General features: G+C 47.9%; 1 protein-coding gene across 1 annotated transcript; it reads right to left on the bottom strand.

Moving 5' to 3' along the window:
* Window positions 1-769: 769 nt before the first annotated feature.
* Window positions 770-20,268, bottom strand: CYP4B1 (cytochrome P450 family 4 subfamily B member 1). Its single transcript, XM_077149755.1, has 12 exons — window positions 20,057-20,268; window positions 6,843-6,984; window positions 6,613-6,657; window positions 5,516-5,643; window positions 4,624-4,748; window positions 4,183-4,334; window positions 3,922-4,028; window positions 3,037-3,227; window positions 2,641-2,774; window positions 1,809-1,873; window positions 1,624-1,706; window positions 770-1,160 (listed from the first exon to the last, which is right to left on the bottom strand). Exons 1-12 carry the CDS (start codon window positions 20,234-20,236, stop codon window positions 968-970), a joined length of 1,545 nt encoding a protein of 514 aa, XP_077005870.1. The 5' UTR covers window positions 20,237-20,268; the 3' UTR covers window positions 770-967.
* Window positions 20,269-21,267: the final 999 nt, after the last annotated feature.

The following is a 21,267-nucleotide window of genomic DNA, read 5'->3' on the forward strand; positions in this document are numbered from 1 at the left end:
CTCCCGGGAAGCTTCATGAAACAAGAGGCCTGGAGAGAAAGCTAGCAGATGACGTCATGCTTGCCATGTGCCCTTCCAGCTGAGAGAGAAACCCTGAACTTCATCGGCCTTCTTGAATCGAGGTATCTTTCCCTGGATGCCTTAGATTGGACGTTTCTAGAGACTTGTTTTAATTGGGACATTTTCTCGGCCTTAGAACTGTAAAATAGCAACTTATTAAATTCCTCTTTTTAAAAGCCATTCTGTTTCTGGTATATTGCATTCTGACAACAAACTAGAGCACCATCCTAAGAGATAAGGGAAGTGGACATTGTTTAGGCTCAGGTGTCACACAAGGATATAAGGTTGTTTTGACTTCTGGGCTAAGCTCCCAGGTGACCGCTGCTGAAACCTTAGGTTGTTTACAGAAAGAAATACTGCATATTTCTTGACCTCGATGGTGGTTTCAAGGATGTTTGTTTTAAAATTTTTAATTGTTCTGTACACAGTTATTTTATGTACTTCTCCATATGTTTGTTAAATTACTCATGCACAGAAGATAAAGCTAAACAAATAAATACATGCCTCTGTTTATTTGAAATGAAGGAGCCAGACCCTAAAGCCAACACTTTATCGTGTGGAATGAGGTAAGTGATGTGCCTGGTCATAACCAAGACTCTGAGACAAGGTTCCTTGTGTTCTCTGTGTGTTCAAAGGCTGGGATGTAAGTGTTTGTACATTTTAAAAAGATTGCCAATTCTTGGAGACAAATGCAGGTTCTAGAAGAGAGTAAGTGCCCACTAAATATTTATTGGGTGAATGAGTTCCAGCATACGTGCAACACAAGCATTAAGAGAGACACATGTGTACATGGCACCATCCTCTCAGTGAATATCTATGTCAGTGCCCACTCCCTTTCTAAACTACAAGCCTCCTGAAGTCAGGGAGCTACTGCTATTCCCAGCCTGGGCTGGTGGGGGCCCTACTCTCAGCCCAGCTGCTTCCCAGGTCTTCGGCCCAGAGACTTCAGGTGGAGGTGGATGCCATTCTTGGAGCGCAGGGTCAGCTGGGGCATCTGGATGGGTGGCCGTGAGGGGTCTGGAGAGAACTCAAAGTGGAGCAGGCAGAGGGCCGTGACCACCTTCATCTCATTCATAGCAAACTGCTGCCCGATGCAGTTCCTGAGGGGAGCACACACAGGGCCATCGGTCTGGGGGTGTCCAGTGCAAACCAGACGCCAATCACCACGAAACAGACAGCAAAATTAATGACATGCAGGGCTCTTGGTGGCCATGAAAAATCAGTATCTCCTTTGGAAGGCTTTTTTGATTGCTTGATCTGGGCTTGAGAAGCAGAAGCTGGGAGTGTGATGAGAGTCCCAGACTGAGGAGACACACACTGGTGGGGGGGGGAGTCTGACTTGGGGGTGCTTCCTGGATCGACTCTCCCACCCCTCCCACCCCGCAGGAGAGGGATGGGAATATGATAAGGGAAAGCAGGTGGCCCCTGGCTCCCCTCTGCATTAAGGTCACCCCACTCCAGCCCAGTCCCCTCAATCACAAAGTAGTCTGAGATGATGCCTTCCCATGGAGAACGCCACCCTCCTCCTCCCCTGATCCTGAGGGCCGGGGGTGCTCTCCCTACCTGGGCCCTGCGGAAAACGGCATGAAGGCAAAGGGGTGGCGTCCAGTCACGTTGTCGGGAGAAAAGCGCAGGGGATCAAAGACCTGAGAGGACAGGGCTTTACTGAAACACCTGCCAGGCCCCAGGATGGGGACCCTGGGCATCCCTCCCAATCCCCTGACCTCTGAACCCAGGATTGGAGGTACCTCTGGGTTAGGCCACACAGTGCTGTTCCTGTGGAGGGCATAGATGTGCAGAGAGACCAGGCTGCCTGTGGGCACACAAGAGGCCTGGTGACCAGCAGTCCTGGGTCCAGAATACCCTGTGTCCCTTTAACCGGGTCATCAGTCCCTGCTTGGACAGTCTGAGTGGCAGGACTCTCAGTGCCACACATGACTGGCCGAAGTGCTTTTGTCATCATCATGCTCACTTCCTGTGGCCCCAGCTCTGCACACAGCACCTGACCGGGACGTGTGTGGAATAAAGGAAGGAAGGAATGAACCCACTCCACCACGAGTAGGACAGGCAGGGACTCAAATACCCATCTGCTTTCAATTAAAAGATGCTCAGGCAAGCTAGCACTCCTAATTGTATGCCTAATTTTATTTTACCATTCATTGAGTGCTTACTACATGCCAGTCAACTGGGCTAGGCACTCTTTATGCCACCATCATGTGCAGTTGTACAAGGAGGCCCATTCATAGCAACATCAAAATCTACGTGGTGACACCCCTTGACGGTGTGCAGTGCTACCTGCAGGGCCCTCCATGACAGCCCTGGTGAACACTGTCTCCTTATCTTAAAAACATTAATAGGGTGGTACTCTTCTTATCCCCATTTTACTGATGATGAAATAGAGGCTGGAGGTAGAGGCATTTACCTGATTAAACATTGTAGACCTGGGATTTGGGCCCAGGGTTCTCTGACCACATTCCTAAGCTTTATCCTGAGTGGTGCAAAGATTAGGCCAATGGCACAGAGGGTGTCGGAGGAGCACCCGAGAGGTCTTAGGCTCCATCCCAATCTGTCCCATCCCACCTGCAGGTAGAGAGCGGCCATCCACAAAGCTGACAGGCTTGCTGAGTTGGCGGTACACCTGGGGCACGGGTGGGTAGAGGCGGAAGCTCTCCTTGAGGCACATGGTCAGGTAGGTCATCTTTCCCAGATCATCCCTGCCAGGGACACAGCCAGGACATTCTGGGGACACTGCAGAACCCAGTCCCAACTCCTCCCCCTCACCACTACCACCCCTCCCAAAGATTGCAAGGAGCGCAAAGGCTCCAAGTGCCCAGGTCACACGAGAACCCCAGTGGCCACTCAGACTTAGAAGTTTGAGCTCCACCTTTCTCCATCCCCTCCTCATCTTGATTACAACAAGAAGAAGACACAGATCTCCCAGCAGGACAGACTGGGCTCACTGATTGCCTCACTCACCACTGGAAGGAGTCCCGGTCCCCTAGGATCTCATGGATTTCCTCCCTACAACGATGCTGGTGCTCAGGGTTCTTGGCCAGGCAGTAGAGAAACCAGGAGATGCCACTGGTGGTGGTGTCATGGCCTTCAAACATGAATGTGTCCACCTCGGCCCGGAGGTCTGCGTCTGACAGTGTGATCCCATCTTCATCCTGGGGTAGGGAAGACATCATGGACCATCCAAGGCATTTGAGGTACCAAGAGGAACTTATAACACTGGCTGTCAAATAAAGGCCAAAAGTAGGGAGTGAAAGCTCCTTTTCAGAGCGTGGGTCAGGACTTCATCCTCCAGGTTCCTCTGTTTTTCCAAGCCCAGCTGGGATGCCTCTCACTCCAGGAAGCCTTCTATGATCCTTCAGGCTAAGCTACCGTGACTTTGTACAGTTCTTACTGCCACCCTGGTAGAGGAGGAAATCTTTACACAACATCCATCCCATCTCATCCACTACCTTGTTTCTCATCTCTTTCTTAAACACAAGCTTAAGACCTCACTGATTTTGTGAAGTAGATGAATACTCAGTACAAGAAAAACTGAGTGAGCACATTAACTCTAAGTTCTGAACTCTAGTGTGCCAGGATTCTTCAGGGACTTAGCATTCTAGAATTGGTCTTCAGAGCCTCCTACCATCTGACTCAGCCTCCCTGATCGTACATGTCTTCCCAGTGCCGCAGCCCAGCCACACCCCACACTGTCTCACTCTGAGCCTTATGCACTTTTGTTGGAGAAAAGAGGAAGAAAATATTTAACAACCCTTCCCTGTCCAGCAAGTCCCACCTTCTAAGGACAGGGGGCTCCCAGAGAGGTCTTGGGTCACGACAAGGTAGGGTGGGCAAATTTGCACTCACATGTGCCCCGAGGAGAATGTCCAGGAAATCCAAGTATTTCCGGTTCTGGATCTTCTTCTTCTCTGTCTCATCTTTCAGGGCTGCCTTCCGCTCCCTGATGACCTGGTCTGGCCAGGAGCACAAAGAGTCACTGCCTGGGAAACCGTTCTCTGCCCAAAGGGAAGCTGAGGCCCAGCAATGGGGTAGGATCCCAGAGCTTCTGGAGAGGAGCTGGATGAGAACCCAGGCTTCCAGGGGGTGGGTCCTGGGGGAAAGGCTCACCTGTATGGTCGTGGGCCACCTGGCAGGCCCGCAGGAAGCGGCGGCCATGGGGGGTGAGCCAGTAGATGAAGTCGTTGTGGTACTGGAAGGAGTCAAGGCGCTGTTGCATCAATAGAGTGAGGTTGCTGACTGCCTGGTAATAGCTATTGTCCCTGAACAGCAGAGAGAGGGAAGGGTGCTCAGGACCCAGGAGTAGAACCCAGAGATGCTCTAATGCAGCCCTTTCCTCCCTCCCTCTCCCTGCTCTTAAGCCTCCCTGCTAAACATCCTGATGAAATCAAAATGTGAGTTCCCAACATAGGTAAAGCCCAGCTCCCCACCAGCTGGGTTTCCCTTGACCAGGGTCCTATCTCCTCCCATACAGGATCCAGGAGCCCTACCCATCTCACCCTCGAAGCTGAAATGTGGGGAAGGAATGGTCAGCCCCATGAGCCCCCTGACCTTTGGCCCAGGCCACTGTCTCCTTTGCCAAAGGTGCACTTCATGAGCGTGTCCAGCGCCATGTGGCCCACATCAGAGAAGATGTCAAAGCACTTATTCTGACGAGCCTTCTCCTCCCACTTGTCCTAGAGCCAAACGTAGAAGGCAATGTGGGATCACCTGGCTGGATGTCTCAGCCCCACCCTCCAGAACCCCCAGCCTGCCGCTCACACCAAGCCCCCAACACAGACACACATGCTGGCCCTGCCCTGCCCCTATATGGCTGCTATAGGGTCAGAGGTTTGTGGAGCCTCAGGGTTTCAGGCTCAGAGTGCAGGATCAGGGGGCAGGTCTTGCAGAGCACGCACCAACACTCTCCCTCAACCAGGGCCGCCTATGAGGGCATAAGGGGCCTCAGAGGTGGTGCTCTCCCCGGCAGTTTGCAAATCAGAACGTTAAAAATGAGTTGCTACATTATTTTGGGCAGCTGAGGCAGGCAGAGGGTGAAGACAGAGACACATTACAGATGTGAAAGGCCTTGCTGATATGCTTAAATAGAGGCAACCCTCAAATCTGCCACATCAGATGCCTTATTTAGGCCTTGCAAGGCCCCTCTGGCCTGGGAAGGTGAGGGCTGGGTTTCCTGGTGGAGACAAGGAACAGGGTCTGCCTGGACTCTGGGAGCATCAGCAGATAGTTCCCGGCATGCAGCAGGTGGCTGGCAAATCAGGGGCTCAGGCAGAACAGGGACATGGGTATCAGTGATTCCCTTCACTGCCAAGCCCCACCCTGTCCTCCTGCAGCTCTTCAAGCCTGTACTGGGCGTGCAGAGGTGCTGGTGCAACAGCTGATGCCCTCCAAGTGCCTAACTCCCTGGAGCCCTGCCTTCCAGGAGCTGCCCCCAGGGTCTCACCAGCATAACCTGAGTGGACTCTGCAAACACAGCCACGTAAGGCTTTAGCACATCATAGTGGAAACCAGGTGTGAGCAGCTTGCGGTGTTGGAACCACTTGGGTCCATCAAGGACCAGCAGGCCTTTCCCTGGGGAAACGATAGGAGAGGGAAGGTCAGTCAGCCCAGGCACTCCTGCCCCATTCCTTGCAGCTTGGGGCCGAGCAGGTGGCCTGAGTCCATGCCCTTCCTCTCCCCCCACCCCCCACCTGGAACCCTTGAGGGGTGGGCTGCTAAGAGGCATGGTATTGCCCTCTGTGCTCCCACCCTCAGGCTGCCAGGAGACTTTGTGCAGAATTAACATTCATGACTTCCAAGACCTCAGGACACAGGAGGTGGCAGTGAAGAGTAAACTTCAGAACAGGATTCCTGGGCTCTGGGAACTTGAGTCAGATGAAACAGGACTCAGAGAAAAGAGACTGAGCTCTGCGAAGCCAGCTAGGCAGGAAGGAAGCCTGCTGGGCCTTAAGTCTCAGCTTCAGCTCTTGGGGAACAATCTGCAGTGTTTGAATTTCATGGCCTAGGACGGGACCTCCTCTTGAACCCCTAACCCACACCCGGCACACACACACACCCAGAGATGGAAATGCATTCCTATCTTCAAACCACTTCTTCATTTTCCTAAGCCTTTTCCTGCCCGTCTTCTCATTTATCCTCACTACATCCCTTTGAAAATAGAAGAGAGAATTAGAATCACTGAAGTCCAGGAAAGAACGTCCCCTGTATTACTGGATGAGTAAATAAGCATGGGAATGTATTTCTCCTCTTGGCCCAGGCCTTCCCATATGACAGATATCGGCCTTTCTCAAGTCAAGGTAATTTTCTCTGCATGCCTTAGTTTGGACACTTTTATAGCCTTAGAACTGTAAACATGTAATTTGATAAATTCCTTTCATAAAAGCCATTCCATTTCTGGTAATTGTATTCTGGCAGCTTCAGCAAACCAAAACTCTGAGTAAGAGCAGGATTGGGAGGGAGCAAGATAGAGGAGAATCCCAACTACTCAGCACCAAGGGTCTGGGATGGGAAAGGCATGGAAGGCAGGTGCATCCCACTCACCAATCCACTGAAGGAAGAAGTCATACACATCCGCAGCTTTAGGGTCTGCAGGAGAAGAAACCAAATAGGGTCAAGTGGGGACAAAGAGGTACCAAGAAGAGGTTTGTGGATAAATAGGGCAGGGTCCTTGCCACCCTTTCTCAGACCTAGGCCATGGGCCTACGCTACTCCAGACCATGCACCAAGTCCTGTGCTCTCAGGAAGCCCCACCCTCTTCCGGGAATCCTTACCCCCACGGCTGTACACAGCTTTGGCATATTCAGGCTCATAAATGTTCAGGAAGCCAATGAATTGGCCAATCCAGAATGGGTGGGCATAGGGGAACTGGTGAGCCCAGGACACGATCTTGTCCAAACTTCCCGTCTTCTGCATCTGCAATGGCAACAGAGGGCCAGGGCCACTCAGGAACCTGGCATCACCTGCCAGGCCCCAAGCCCCTGTGTGGGGAAGGGAGGGAGCTGTTGAGGCAGGATCTGGGGGCTTCCTCCCCTATTCCTGCATTTCCATTCCTAGCAAGTCACTGGGTCCTAACATCTCTAAGCTCCATCCTCATTGCTCTGTGAAGTCTCATTTTAGAGAAGAGGAGCATAAGGTACAGAGAGGTTCAGTTGCTTGTGGGGGACCATCCAGCTTTTAAGGAGTGGACCTGTGATGTGAACGAAGGAAATGTGATTCCAGGCCCATATGCTTTGGAGATGGACAGACCTGGATTTGAATCTGATTTTCCCATTTTCTAGCTCTGTGAACTCAGGCAATTTTCTTAAGCTTTCTGCATCATGAAATTGTTATCTATAAAATGGGATCATCATACCTATCTTATAGCATTGGTGTTAAATGAAATCATGCAGGAAGTGTATGTAATGGCTTATATTGAGGTTGTGAGGCATTTTAGGCTCTTAACTGAGATAATGAACTGAAGGACCTAATCCTGGATCCTCCCCAAGGTAAGCCTTTGACTAGAAGTTCCCTTCCCTTTAAGCCCTCCTTTCCCCAATACCTCTTCCACCAACCCTATTCCAGACTTCCTTCTGCCCCATCCTACTTCTAAACGCACTAGAGAATGTGCTCTGAACAAGCCATAGGAGGGGATCAAACATTGCACCTTATCACATGAGGATGTGACTGTGCCGGTTTGAAAAGGTTTATATACCCTAGAAAAGCCATGCTTTAATCCTAATCAACCTTGTAGGAGCAACGGTTTCTTCTAGTCCCAATTCAGTACTGTATGTTGGAAATTTTAATTAGCTCATCTCCATGGAGATGTGACTCAATCAAGTGTGGATACTAAGCTTAAGTAGGTGGAGACATGTTTCCACCCATTCCAGGCAGGTCTTGATTGATTTTACTGGAACCCTTTAAAAGAAGAAGCACTTTGGAAAAAGCTAGAGAACAACAAGAGAGAAAGCTATGAGATTCTGAGAGAGTAGAGAACACTGCAAAACCACGAAGCAGAGAGTCCACCAGCCAGCAACTTTCGGAGATGAAGAAGGAGAATGCGTCTGGGGGAGCTTCATGAAACAAGAAGCTGGAAGAGAAAGCTAGCAGACTTTGCCATGTGCCCTTCCAGCTGAGAGAGAAACCCTGAACATCATCGGCCTTCTGGAACCAAGGTATCTTTCCCTGGATGCCTTAGATTGGACATTTCTATAGACTTGTTTTAATTGGGATTTTTTTCTCAGCTGTAGCCAAGAACCTAACTTTAGCAACTTATTAAATCCCCCTTTTTAAAAGCCATTCTGTTTCTGGTATATTGCATTGTGGCAGCTAGCAAACTAGAACACTGACATTGGGATATACTGTCCAATCCTGTTCCCCCGGAAAGCTTAAATCTTTAGAACGTCAACTGTGTTGCTAGGCGTTTTAGATTCCCTGATGGAATAAACAAGAAGCTTGCAGTATATTGGTTTAAACAATGGGAATTTATTAGCTCATGGTTTTGAGGCGAAAAATAGTTCAAATTAAGGCCTTATTGAGATGATGCATTTTCCTAAAGTTTGGCATTCTGGGACTGGCTGCTGATGATATTGGGTCCTTGGTGCCTCTGACCACACAGCAATGCACTTGGCAGCCTCTTCTGGGTTCTCCATTCTCTTCTGGGTTCTGTTGAATTTCAGCTTCTGGCTACTCCCTGTGACTTCTTCTGTATCTGTGTTTCATTCCACTTACAAAGGACTCCAGTAATAGGATTAAGACCCATCTGATTAGGTTGGACTGCACAATAACTGAATAACCTCATCAAAAGATCCATGTGTTCACACCCACAGGAATGCTTTAGGCTTAAGAACATGTTTTTCTGGGCTACATACAGCTCCAAACTATCACACTCCACCCTCTGGACTTCAAAAAGACATGGTCTTTCCACTTGAAAATACATTCATTCTATTACAACATCCCAAAAGCCTTCAGTCATTTCAGTAATAACATTAAGTACAGTCTCATCAAAATTGGTTATGAGTGTGCTCTGTCCTGGGGCACAATTCCACTCTGAGTACCTGGGAAATGCAGAACACAAGTTATCTGCTTCCAATATACAAGGGAAGGACAGGCATAAGATAGACACTCCCATTCCAATAGGGAAAAATTGAAAGAAACACAGGGGTGATGGGTCCCAAATAATTCTGAAACCCAGCAGGGCAAACTCCATTAGATTTAAAGGTCTGCAAGTCATCTATAGAAAGATTTTTGTCCTCAAAAATTCATGGAGAAGCAGCTCTACCCCTTCCAAGTGCTTACACAAAGGACATGTTCTCCCCAAATACTGCAGTAAAGGCTCCACCCTCTCTGAGCATTGGGATGGCAGCAAGGCTCTCCACAAATCACAGAACATGGCTTCATTCTCTCTGAGTACTGGCATGGGGGCCAGACTCTCCACAAATGCTGGCATAGAGGCCCCACCATCTCCAAGCACTGGGGTGGCAGCACTCTTCCTGAACAAGGGGACAGAAGGCCTACCCCCTCCAAGCACAAAGGTTGACCCACTCTTTGCACACACTTGGGTAGGCCCACTCTCTTGGCTCAAGGAAATATCTTGAGTCCAGATCTCAGCTTCCATGGTTATGCTCTTGAAGTCATTCTTGTTTCAGTTTGTCCCTTCTCTGTCCCTTTTAGTCAAGGCTGGCAGTGGTTCTGTTCATACAAATTTCACAAAAAAATTTTTGGCTTTGCATATATTTCATAGAGGTCCAAACCATCAGACCAAAGGACTCATCATGGATCCTTCCTGTATAACTGCATTTCCAATCGTGATGTCCACTGTGATGGCTAACTGGACCCATGCTCATTTAACACTCACATGGATCTCTAATCTCTCAGTACGTGCTTTCCAGATGCTCAGGAAGGCCCACAATAGAGTTACTTCTGGCTCTAGACTCACAGCACACTATCAGCACACTCACAGCTCAGAATTTTCAAAATCTTCAATTTCTTGTCTGCTTGTGCCCAGAAATTCAGTTCTCAGCTTATCCTTTCCTCTCTCATTTCACAAAAAGCTTCAAGGAGAAACCAGGCTGCATTTTCCACGTTTAGTTTGGAAATCTCCTCAGCTTAATGTCCAAAATCATCGCTTTCAAGTTCTGCCTTCCACCTGACATCAGGACTCAATTTCACCAAGTTCTCTACTACTTTAAAACATGGAATATCTTTCCTCCAGTTTCTAATAGCACATTCATCATTTCTTTCTAAGCCCTTAACAGACATGCTTTTAGCATCCATATTTCTGCTAACAGTCTCTTCAAAGGAATCTAGGCTTTTTCTATCAAGCAATTCAAAATTCTTCCAACCTTTACCCACTACCCAATTCCAAAGGCGTTTCCACATTTTTTGGTATTTTCAATTGCAGCACCCGACTCCTGATACCAAAATCTTTTCATTTGCTTGGTCGCTCAAGCAAGTAGGTTGCAGTGGTTCAGCATAAACAATGGTCATTTATTACCTCAGTTTTGAAGCTAAAAAAAAGGGCAAATTAAAGCATCATCATCAAGGTGATGCTTTCTTCCCAAAGACTGGTGTTTGGGCCCGGCTGCTGGAGAGCCCTGGTCCTTGGTGCCTCTGTCACATGGTGACCTCTCCTGGCCTCTTTGTTCTCTTCTAGGCTCCATTGACTTTCAGCTACAGGATGCTCCCTGTGGCTTTCTCCTCATCTGAATTTCATTCAGGACTCCAGTAATAGAACCCATCCTGATTGAGTTGGACCAAACCTTAGCTGAAGTAACACATCAAGAGTTCTTACCTACAACGGGGTTCACACACATAGGAATGGATTGGGTTTAAGAATATGGTTTTCTGGGGTACATGCAATGCCAAACCACCACACTAGGCAACACTGTCTGAGGCAAAAGTGCCCCCATGGGATGATGGGAATCTTTCGGTAATGGATGATAGTGATGATAGATAGTTGATTGCGAATGTAACTAATTCTACTGAATAGCATACTTGAAAGTGATTAAAGTTAGGGATGGTGGCAGTAGAAATGACTTTTGGTTGATGAATTCCACCTGGACTGGGAGGAACAATGAATGAACTTTAAAAGCCCATGCCTTGGGCTTCCCTGGGTGCAGTGACTCTTGGGACAGGTAGGAGGCATAAAGAACGTAGGAAGCATGGGGATTCTAAGACAAGGTGAACCCCATACCTACTAGTGTGGGATCTCATCTCCTTGCCCCTGGTTATCTCCTTAGGAGAAGTTGGATCACTGACAGGCCATGCATCCTGATGCTGACTGGCCAACCTGTGGTTCCTGACCACAAGAACCTCTGGTAGACTTCTTCTAAGTAGACTGATACTAGGTGTGCTTCTGTTATCTTATAAGTTTAGACCCGAAATGACCTCCTGTGGTGTGGTACTATGCCTGTATCCTTGCCTATACCATTCCTTCCTCCTTGTAACCCTCCACCCAAGAACACCTGTTGAACGTCTGCCGGTTCCACACAATCCAGCTTGAAACCCCTTCTCCAGGAGCCTCCTTAATCCCACACCAAATGAATTCCTGCTTCCTCTGGGGCTCTCTAGCACTGTTAGTACCTTACCCACATTTGGCTGTTGTGCTATAATTGCTTGCATCTGTGATGTATAAACAACAATAATAATATTAACATTGAAACTCATTAAGTACTTAATTTGTCAGACACTATGCTAAGCATGCTTTAGGCATTCTTTTATTTAATCCTCAGAAAAATGTATAAAATAGATTCTACCATGATTCCTACTTCATAAATGAGAAAACGCTCTTAGTCACACAATTAGCTAGCAATGGAGCTGTGAGTCACAACCAGGGCTCCTGATTCCACGTCTAGGCAGCAAGTTTCCCAAGCACAGAGACCACATCTCCAGGACCTCTGGACCCCTTGCAGCACTCAGCCCAGGGTCTTAGACACAATACATACTCGTTAAAGTGGGTATTGAATGAATGGAATAAATAAAAGAGGGCAAAGCAAAACAGGAGGAGAGAAATCATACCAAGTTTCTGGTTAATCTAAACATTGGCCATAAATGATTCGTCTCATGATGTCTTGCTTAATTTAGGGGGTCGTAGAAGCTCCTTCCCCAAAACTTCCTATGTGGTAAACAATATGTAGATTTCTATTGGTTTTTCCCAGCCAGACCTAGCCTGCTCTGGCTAACGTACAGATTCATCCCTTGTTTCAGCATCCAGTCTTTCAACATAAGAAAATGGAATAAAAGAGATATGCATTGAGTGCCTACTATGTGCCAGGTATGATATGAGTGACTTCATATGTTGTCTCATGAGCCTAATATGGGAAGGATAACTATCCCCATTTTACAGATGAGAAAACTGAGGCTTGGAGCTATGAACTGACTTGACCATTGCTAGTAGGTTAGTAGTATGTTAGCTCACATCTGCCCCACACTCTTCTGCACACTGAAGCATTTTAGGCTGCTATGCTTGTTATATAACTTGTGTACTGCTCAGTCCTGGTGAATGACATTCATGTTGAGGTCTACACATATGCTGAGTCTATTTTTCCTCCCTATAAATTTCCCTTTCATAGTTCCCACCCACTCAACAATCCACGTTGTACCTTCCAAGAGAGATTCTTGAGGAAGGACACAGGGTACATGATAATGTAGCCCCCACCCCCAGCTTCCATGACCCAGACCACTATACTCAAAAGTCTTGGAGAGTGGACCTGGCTATTCTAGTCTCCAGTAACCCATCTGTGTCTTCTCTGGAGTTCCTTTCTTCTCAGACCCTCTGCAGAGTCCAGTGTAATTTCCCCACAGATCCCCTCCCTCATTGCCTCTGAACTCAGCAACCTAGCACTTACTGTCCTTGGGCATACAATGTCAGAAAAAGGCACAGAGTGATAAAGTTCATCCCTCTTACCTGAGGGAACAGATAAGAAGGAGCCATCTGGTGTCCCTGACTCTTTCGCTCCTTCCTTCACAGGTAGTGTTCCTGAAAGTGCCCCCTTGTTCCTTTATCTCTCCTATTTTCCTTCCTAGCCTTCCAGGTTTTCCATGCCCCTTCTTGGCCATCGTATCTGCTCCCCCTTCTTCCCATCTCTCCCTAGTCCAGGTAACTGACTGGACAGAGCAAGGAGAGGCTTAAGCCACAGAGAAGCTAATCTCATAAGACTTCAGGGTTAGAGGGAATCTTTGGCTGCTCTGGTTCATCTGAGCCCTACTCATCTCATCAGTCAGGATTGTGCCCATCTGCAGCATCACACAGTCACAGGAGGCTCAGATTTCATGCTGACCACATTCATAGCCTGAGCCCTGATCCCATTCACAGCATGAGCCCACCCCTACCTCCTCATTCTCAAATTTCTCCTACTGCCCTTGACTGACTCAGGAATTTAATGAGAGAATGGCTCCAAGCAGCCTGTCCCACTGCTGGAACTGCAGACCCTCTGAGAACCTGAAGCATCCTTTTTCTGGGGCACATGAAGCTGTCTACTTAGCTCCTCTGAATTACATAACTGGACCTCTCAGACTCAACTTCTGGTGCCTTCAGCTGGGACACCTACAAGGATGGTCAGTCTGGTCTGAGCTTGTTAATCTCCCAAAGGAAGGAAGCAGATAAAGAACAGGACATGGAGACAATTCACTGACACTAGCTGCCCCAACCCTGGCCCCCTCATCCTCACATTGGCACTTACTGTTGACCTCATCAAGAATAAACAATAGGAAGGACCAGGAAACACAAGCTTTAAGTTATCACTCTCTCCTTTGCTCCCCCAGAGTTCAAGTAGATTTTGCCCTGAGAATCAGATCTGAAAGGGAATTCAACATCATTTAATTCCACTTTATAAGTGGGAACCCAAAGTCCAAAGAAATTTTTCCATGTCAATCAGGGCAGACCAGCAGTCAGGACTAAAGTTCGTCCTGCTGTTCCTCCTATTAACAAGCTTACCCACAGTGACCTGAATCTCAGTAGGCCAATGTTCAAGAAACCAAGCTGTCTGCTTAGCCAGTCTGCTGCAGCCACAGCTCCCCCAGGGGGTGCTGTTTGAGAACAAAAATAAATCTGCTTGATTGTGTCTTATATTATACCCATGCAATATAATCACGTGCTCTGTTAAAAAAATAATAATAATAAAATAAATCTGCTCACCAAATGGGGATGGGAGTTAAGAAAAGCAAATAGTTGGGGAGGGAAGAGGGGAGGGGTTTCCCCTCCCCCTTCCCAGCATACTGGGGCTTCCTCCAGGTAGGTCATGTTGGCCTCAGACTCAGAGTCCCCAGGGTTGCATGGCCCAGCACTTCCCTAGGTGAGAATCTACTCACCCAGGAAGGCGAACATCTCTAGTTTTAGGAAACTTAATATTCTCAAAACAGCCCAGCCCATCTTCAGACTATTCTAACTTAAAAACCCTTAGTCACTGAACTGAAAGCTGCCTGCCTGTGGCTTTCCAACCTTGAACTTCGCTCTGCTTTCTGAGACCACACGAGTTCCCGCTGTTCAGGAAAGTCCTGCAGGGATGAGGAATTGGGGAACAGAAACCCTTGGGTCTGCTCATTTCCAAGATGGACATAGTTATGTGTCCTTGGATGTCCTAGGCCTGGTCATCTCCCCAACCTGGACATTCCCTGTGACTCTCAATGTTGCTAAATGCTCAGTGCATCCAGCCAATGTCAAGACAGCAAAGCTGTATATTATAAGCTAAAGGGTTAGTAGTGCCTTGCAAGAATAATGAACCAAAAGGGAAAAGAACTAGCATTTCTGAAATGACCATAAAAATCACTGAAAAAACTGGATTCAATTTACATAGACTCTTAGAGGACTCAACTATGGGAATTAGCAGAGATCCTAAATAGGGGTGCTGGAGGGAAGGGATGTTATGGGGAAGACCCCAAGGGGCAGAGAAGTGACTTCCCCACCACTTTGGTGACAACTCGGTGACATCACCCTTCTTCCTCTCTTTTAGAAACAAGTGTACTTATTATGTACATATGAACATGTGTGAACACAGAAGATGCAGGTAGGACCCCGGGTCAACCCGAACCCACTTACTATGAATTGGCTAGTAAATGGTGGTGCGCCTTGACCAAAGTCACATAAATAGAATTTGTACTCAGGTCTTTAGATTCCAAAGCCTGTGCTCTGTCTTCCACACCTCTCCTGTCATCAGCATCCAAAGAGGAACCCCAGGAATGACCAGGTTGGGAAGGGACAGCAAGGGAGCACCCAAACACTCTATGAAGACAAGAAGTCAGGGGCCTTCAAAATGTCCAAGCATCCAGAGGGAGGCAGACATTGGTCCTCACCCTGTATGTGTGAGTGGCTTTGTGGTCCCCAAGCTGGGTCTCCACAAGATTCATTCATTGGGCTCTTATTCTGTGCCAGGCATGGTGCTAGATCCTGGAGATATGGTGGTGATCAAGATAAAGGCTCTCTTGTCCCCTTGTTTACATTCTCAGTGGGAAGAAAGAAAATAAATATGGATCAAATAAATCAATAATATAATTTCAGGTGGTGATAAATCTAGCAGAAAAATAAAGCAGGATAAGGGCTGGGCACTGCTACTGTAGGTGGGGTCAGGTGGGTCAGGGAAGGCTTCTCTGAGGTGGCTTTTGAGCAGAGATCAGCAGAAAAGCCTTCTGGAAAGCCCCAGAGATTAGCCACACTCTGCTACTTGAAAAATTCTCTCTCCACAATATGCCTTTCACCCTTCCCTCCTTCTCCCAGCAAATGAGCCTCCACTACTTCGTAGAGAAGATAGAAGCTGTCAGATAAGAAATTCCCAAAAGAGACCAGAAGAACTACCTACCCTGGCACTCCCTGCCTCTCTGCTTCCCTCTAATTATGGTAAATAAGTTATCTTGGGCCAGTCCAAGGCTAAACCCTTTAGACACTGACCCTCCCCTCAGGTGCCTCACCCAACAGTCAACCCCTCCTTCATTCATATCACAGTCCTCACTCCCTCTCTTGGTTCCTTCCCATCTTTATTAAAAACACGCTCAAGTTTTTCCCACTTAAAGGAAAAGGGAAGTAAAAACTCCCTTGATTCCACTGCCTCATCTAACACCCTATTACTCCCTTTCCTCCTGCTTTCATAACCTAACTTCTTAGAAGAGTTGTCTTCACATTTTCTCCCACTTGGATCCTCACCTCTCAAACACTGCTCTTGCCAAGGCGATCTGTGTCCTCCTTAATGTTAAGCCAGAGGACTTCCAGCTGCTGTGACATTGTTGGTACCTCCCTCCCTCTCTCTATTTCTTGAATTGCCTCCTGGATATCCTTCACCTCTCCTGGTGGTGAATGCTCAGCAGCTCCTCACCTACTGTTTGTTCATCAAAGACAGATGCTCCCCCAAATTCCATCAATGGCCTCTTCTCATTCTACTCCTTCTCCCTATATCCTCTTACCCAGTCCCATGGCTTCCTTTGACATATACCTGCCAGTGAATTCCGAATTGACAGCTCATCTCAGCTCATCTTTCTCCTGAGCAACAAAAACATACACAGCACTGCCTTTATCTCTACCTTGTGTTCTACAGCTCCCCCAGCATGCTCCCAGTATCTACTCCTCCTCCTACACCTATTCCTAGGAACTCTCATACATCTGAATAACAACCAGAACCTGGAATGGAGATTCCCCATGGTTTATGGAAATACCCCTCCCTCCTGACTGGTCAGCCAAGTGGCACTTACATTGGAATCAGCAAAACAGAGCTAAGAGAGCCTGGTATAGCAATTTACATTAGGATGACCTCACCATGAGACAAGAAATTCCCCAAATCTAATGACAGGTGCTGCCAGTCCTATGCTTCCCCTCTCTGGGTCTACAATCCCCCCCGTTTTAAATTTATATAGCAAAATTCATTCTTCCTAATTCTGTAGCTCATGTGTACATCTACTCTTTTTAGGTGACTGTGATCCAGCTGTGCCAATGCCACCATTTAACAAACTTCCAAAGGAATTCCTTTGTCCCCCTTTTCTTAGAGCACAAAGGGGACATCACCGACACCCTCACTTCTGCTATGATGAAGGCCATGATGCATCCCTCTCCCCCCACCCCACGGCACAGGAACCCACTGGTTCTGCCTAGATTACTGCTTCAGCCACCACCCATGTCTCAGGCTGCTTGTTTGTCTCTGCCGATCTATTCACCACCCTGAAGCCAAAGTGATCTTTCTTAAACATGTATCTAAACTATCATTTCCTTACCTAAATCCCTTCAGTGGTTCCCCACTGACCTTAGAATAAAGTAAAATCTTTGGATGTGGCCTACAAGGACCTATCTGACCTGCTCTGAAAATTCTCCAGTCGCATCCTCTCCACTCTATCTTCTCACTCACCACTTGAGAAGTACTGAGTTCCTAACAGTACTTCTAGATACTCCAGTCCCATACTAGACCTCAAAAAGCAAATATTTATTGAACAAATAAATTCCTTAAATATGCAGTGCTCTTTCTAGCCTCTGTGCCTTTGCACAGGTTGCATTTTATGCCCTTCAGTCCCTTCTTCTACAGATTATGCTTCCGGATGTTTTAGAATTTGTCTCACCATAATCAGAAGGCCATGGTGCCTTTCTCTAGGCTCAAGACACTTTCACTTAATGCATGTGTGCTGCAGTTACCTGTCTTTCCTACAGATGAGTTCCTACAGAGCAGGGTCTTTGTCTTGTTCTTTATGTCTCAGTAAAGGGCAAGACCCAGAGTGTTGATCAGACAAGGCATGTTGCTTGGGAAAGGAGGGGCTTTATCTGGCTCCCAAAGACTGGGTGGATTTAGGAGGAAGAGGATAAAGAAAGCAAATGCCTCATGGAGTTTTGTAGTAAGAATACCTCTATAAGGTTAACTAATGCACAGCAGCTTGTAAAGTACTTATACTTGATCTCATTTGATCCTCTTCTAATCCAGCAAAGTAAAGATCATTATCTCTATTTGCTGATAAGGAAAGGGAAGCACAGAGAGCTGAGGCAATTTACCCAGTAGGGCACAGTGAAGGCACATGATCAATATCTGCTGAACAGAAATGAGGCAGAGCCCAGACCAGGGCTCCTCATGGCACAGCACGAAGCCACGCAGACTGTCCCCATGATGGGTGGGGCCCAGGAAGAGGCCTCCTCAGTTTCAAGGGAATCACCTTTCCTTGGGCTTGGAGCTGGCATTCTCTCCCCAGACAAATACACATACATACACAGGTCAGATTTATCAGTCCCTCCCAGGAGTCCCAACCATAGGTCAGTAATGCAGCTGAGCACTTACTATGTACAAAGTCCTCCCTGGGTCTCACAATGGGGTGAAGGGAACCCTAGAGAAATTGGACAGCCCCCTGCTTCCAGAGGAGAATGTCTGAGAACTGAGTGGTGTGGGTGACATGCAGATTTTACCAGGGCCTCCAAACCATAATTGGAGACCTAGAATGCAAAAATTAATCCTGGTGGACAGCCTTTACCCACTGCCAGCCCTTTGCCCACCTGTTCTCTCCCTGCCCTTCCTACTGTCATCACCAGGCCTAGGAAACAGGGCTCACAGTTATGTATTATGTACCGGTCATGCGCTGAATTGAAATGCAGGAGTCTTGGATGCAGCCTTGACTCGATTTCTGAGCTACTATGCAGAGTTAAGCAATAATATTGCCCTCTTTCAATCTCAGTTCCTCATCTTTATATTAGGAAAAATAATCCTCACCCTGCCCTACCCATGTCTCAAGTTTAGATATGCATCAGGTAAAGAGCAGAGGTGTTTGTGGTTGCAATGGATCCCCAGGAAGCTCTGTGCCCAAGAGCAACCACCCCCCCATCCCCGCACTTGGCTGCCCTCCTGGTGCCAAGCAGCAGGCTCTTTAGATACTTGTATTGGGTCCAGGAAGCCAGAGCTAAGCTGTGTACCAGGCCCTCTCCACATTCTCAAGGTGTGGGGCAGGGGCAGTTGGAGCAAGAAGGTAGCCAGCTCTAATGGGAGGCAGAGGGAAGGAGTAACTTCCCTGTCCTAGACCAGCGCAATGGCTAAGAACAAACACAGCTTTAATGGAAACAGATAGAAGGGGAATGACACAGGGAAAAATGAATTGAAGTTCTCTATAAACACTTCTCATACCCCATCAGAATCTGACATTAACCTTCCTATGTTCCATCCTCCTTTTGAACTTAACAATGCCTCTCCTAAACGCCCCCTGACCCTTCCCCCTGCCCTCGCCATCAGTCTCTCTTCTCTCTTCTCCTCTCTTACTCCCCAGCATTCAATTCTTTTTCATTCAGTGGTGCTTACTTTGTGCCAGGATTTGAGCTGGAACCTGAGGGAACAAGGATGAATCAGACCAGATCCCCATTCTCCAGGGAGTCATGGTCTGGTAGAGAAGGCATACAAGTCAACAGAAGATAAGAACCCAATGGCACTTCTGGAACTATGAAGTGCTCCTGAAGTTATACTAAGTGGTCTCCACCACCTGAGGATGAACCAGAATCTGAACCCTGGAAGCTGGTGTGGCTCCTGAGCCAGCCATAGGCATGGCAGGGAGAACTTTTGGGGACACCAGCCTCTTGGATGCTCTGGGCAGCCTCTCACATAGCAGCATTCTTCTCTGCCTTCACTTTCATTTCATGCCTTAAAAAATAGTGCAAAAATGTTTACACTGCACTGAACAAAAGCACCCTGATGAAGCACTAAACCAGATTACCCAACTGCAAAGGACAATCCAGGTGTCTTCCCTTGGTACTATCCCAGGCCTTTATCAGAGCCATACCTAGACCTTGGGCCTCAAGATAATAGGAAAGAGAATGTGGGCTGCTTGCAGTCTAGTTTGAAGTGGCCCCTCTGAGGCCACCTTGGGAGGCAAGAATGTGAGAGAGAGCCCAGTAGAAAGCTGAGTGGGGACCACGGCTCCCAAGGCATCACCCCCTTTCCAACCACTAGGTTTCCACCTGCCCCCCATCCCCCAACCCATGTCCCAGAAGGGGGACATTAGGCCTGATTCTCTAAAGAAAGGGAGGCAGCTTTTTCCAAATCCTCTCCACCCTTCCCTCTCCCCCATGTACCTCATGCGCATGCCCAAAAAGCCAGTGGGTGGGGGGCCCTGGGAAGCTGTCCAAAGCCCTGGCCAGTTTCTGTCTCCGCTGCAGCAGGCGAGCAATCTTGAGGAAGCCTAAGACCAAGGTCAGTCCAACAGCCCACAGGCCCAGGCGGTAGAGGTCCAGGGAGAGCAAGGCAGACACCATGGCTGGAGTTGCATCCAAACTGCCTCCAGCTGCCCCTGGGCTCCCTTATATACTGGATCCAGGCACCCTGCCAGCTCCACCCCCCAGCCACACCCTGTAGCCAGAAGCAGTCCTGACTGGTCTGAGCACCACAGGGCAGGGACAGCAGATCCCAAAGTCACAGCCAATAAAGCGGGGGAGCTTGGCTGACTTGTCCCAAATTGCAGGCAAAGAGAAACCAGGCAGTGGGCTTGAAAGAAACCAGGAAATAACTACCCTTCTTTGGTTTTTTTTGGAGGAGCAAACAGAAGGCAAGCTTTCATATAATCATCAGCAAATGAATGCCTTTCCTTAAGCACCTTATGGGTACCAGGTACTTTCTGAACACTAGTTTCCTTAACTCAGACAACAGGAGGTTATAAAAATCCTTTATGCCTTTTTACTAGATAATGAAACTAAGGCTCAGCTTGCCTGTGCTTTGTTGCATGAAATCAATCTGGATCCCTGAAAGAGCTTGCACTTATTCTAGGTCCAAGATGCTTTGGAATCCTCTTTTTTAAGTCATCTTCAGGGATAAGATGCTCAGAAGGAGATCCTAAGTCATAAAATGGCCCAGGACTATAGTTCAAACTTGAAACCAGTAAAATAGAATATTACTCTCAGGATGATGAGGAGGGATCATCAAATTCAATCCCTCCCGGATTGATTGACAGGCTGAGGCCCAGAGCCTTGACAGCAGGGAGAGCCTGTGTTTCTCCCTCTAGTCTTGGGTTGTATCTAGGCCAGGGTCCAAGCAGGAAACAATTCACTGCAGATGCTTCCAATGAAGAGACTTGAATGCAGGGCACATCTCAGAGGGGGTGGAAAACGTAAGAGATCAAACAAGATATGAGGAGACATCCAGAGACTAGAAACAGTGGAAAACCCACTGACACTCCAAGGACTGGGTCTGGCCCGGAGGTGGCAGTGGGCAAATCAACACACACACAAATGGACTTGGAACTTGGATCACAGAACTCAGATCTAAGTTGCTAAGAAAATGGTCAGGTGCC

This window comes from Tamandua tetradactyla, chromosome 2, assembly GCF_023851605.1.
Source record: "Tamandua tetradactyla isolate mTamTet1 chromosome 2, mTamTet1.pri, whole genome shotgun sequence".
Taxonomy (NCBI): domain Eukaryota; kingdom Metazoa; phylum Chordata; class Mammalia; order Pilosa; family Myrmecophagidae; genus Tamandua; species Tamandua tetradactyla.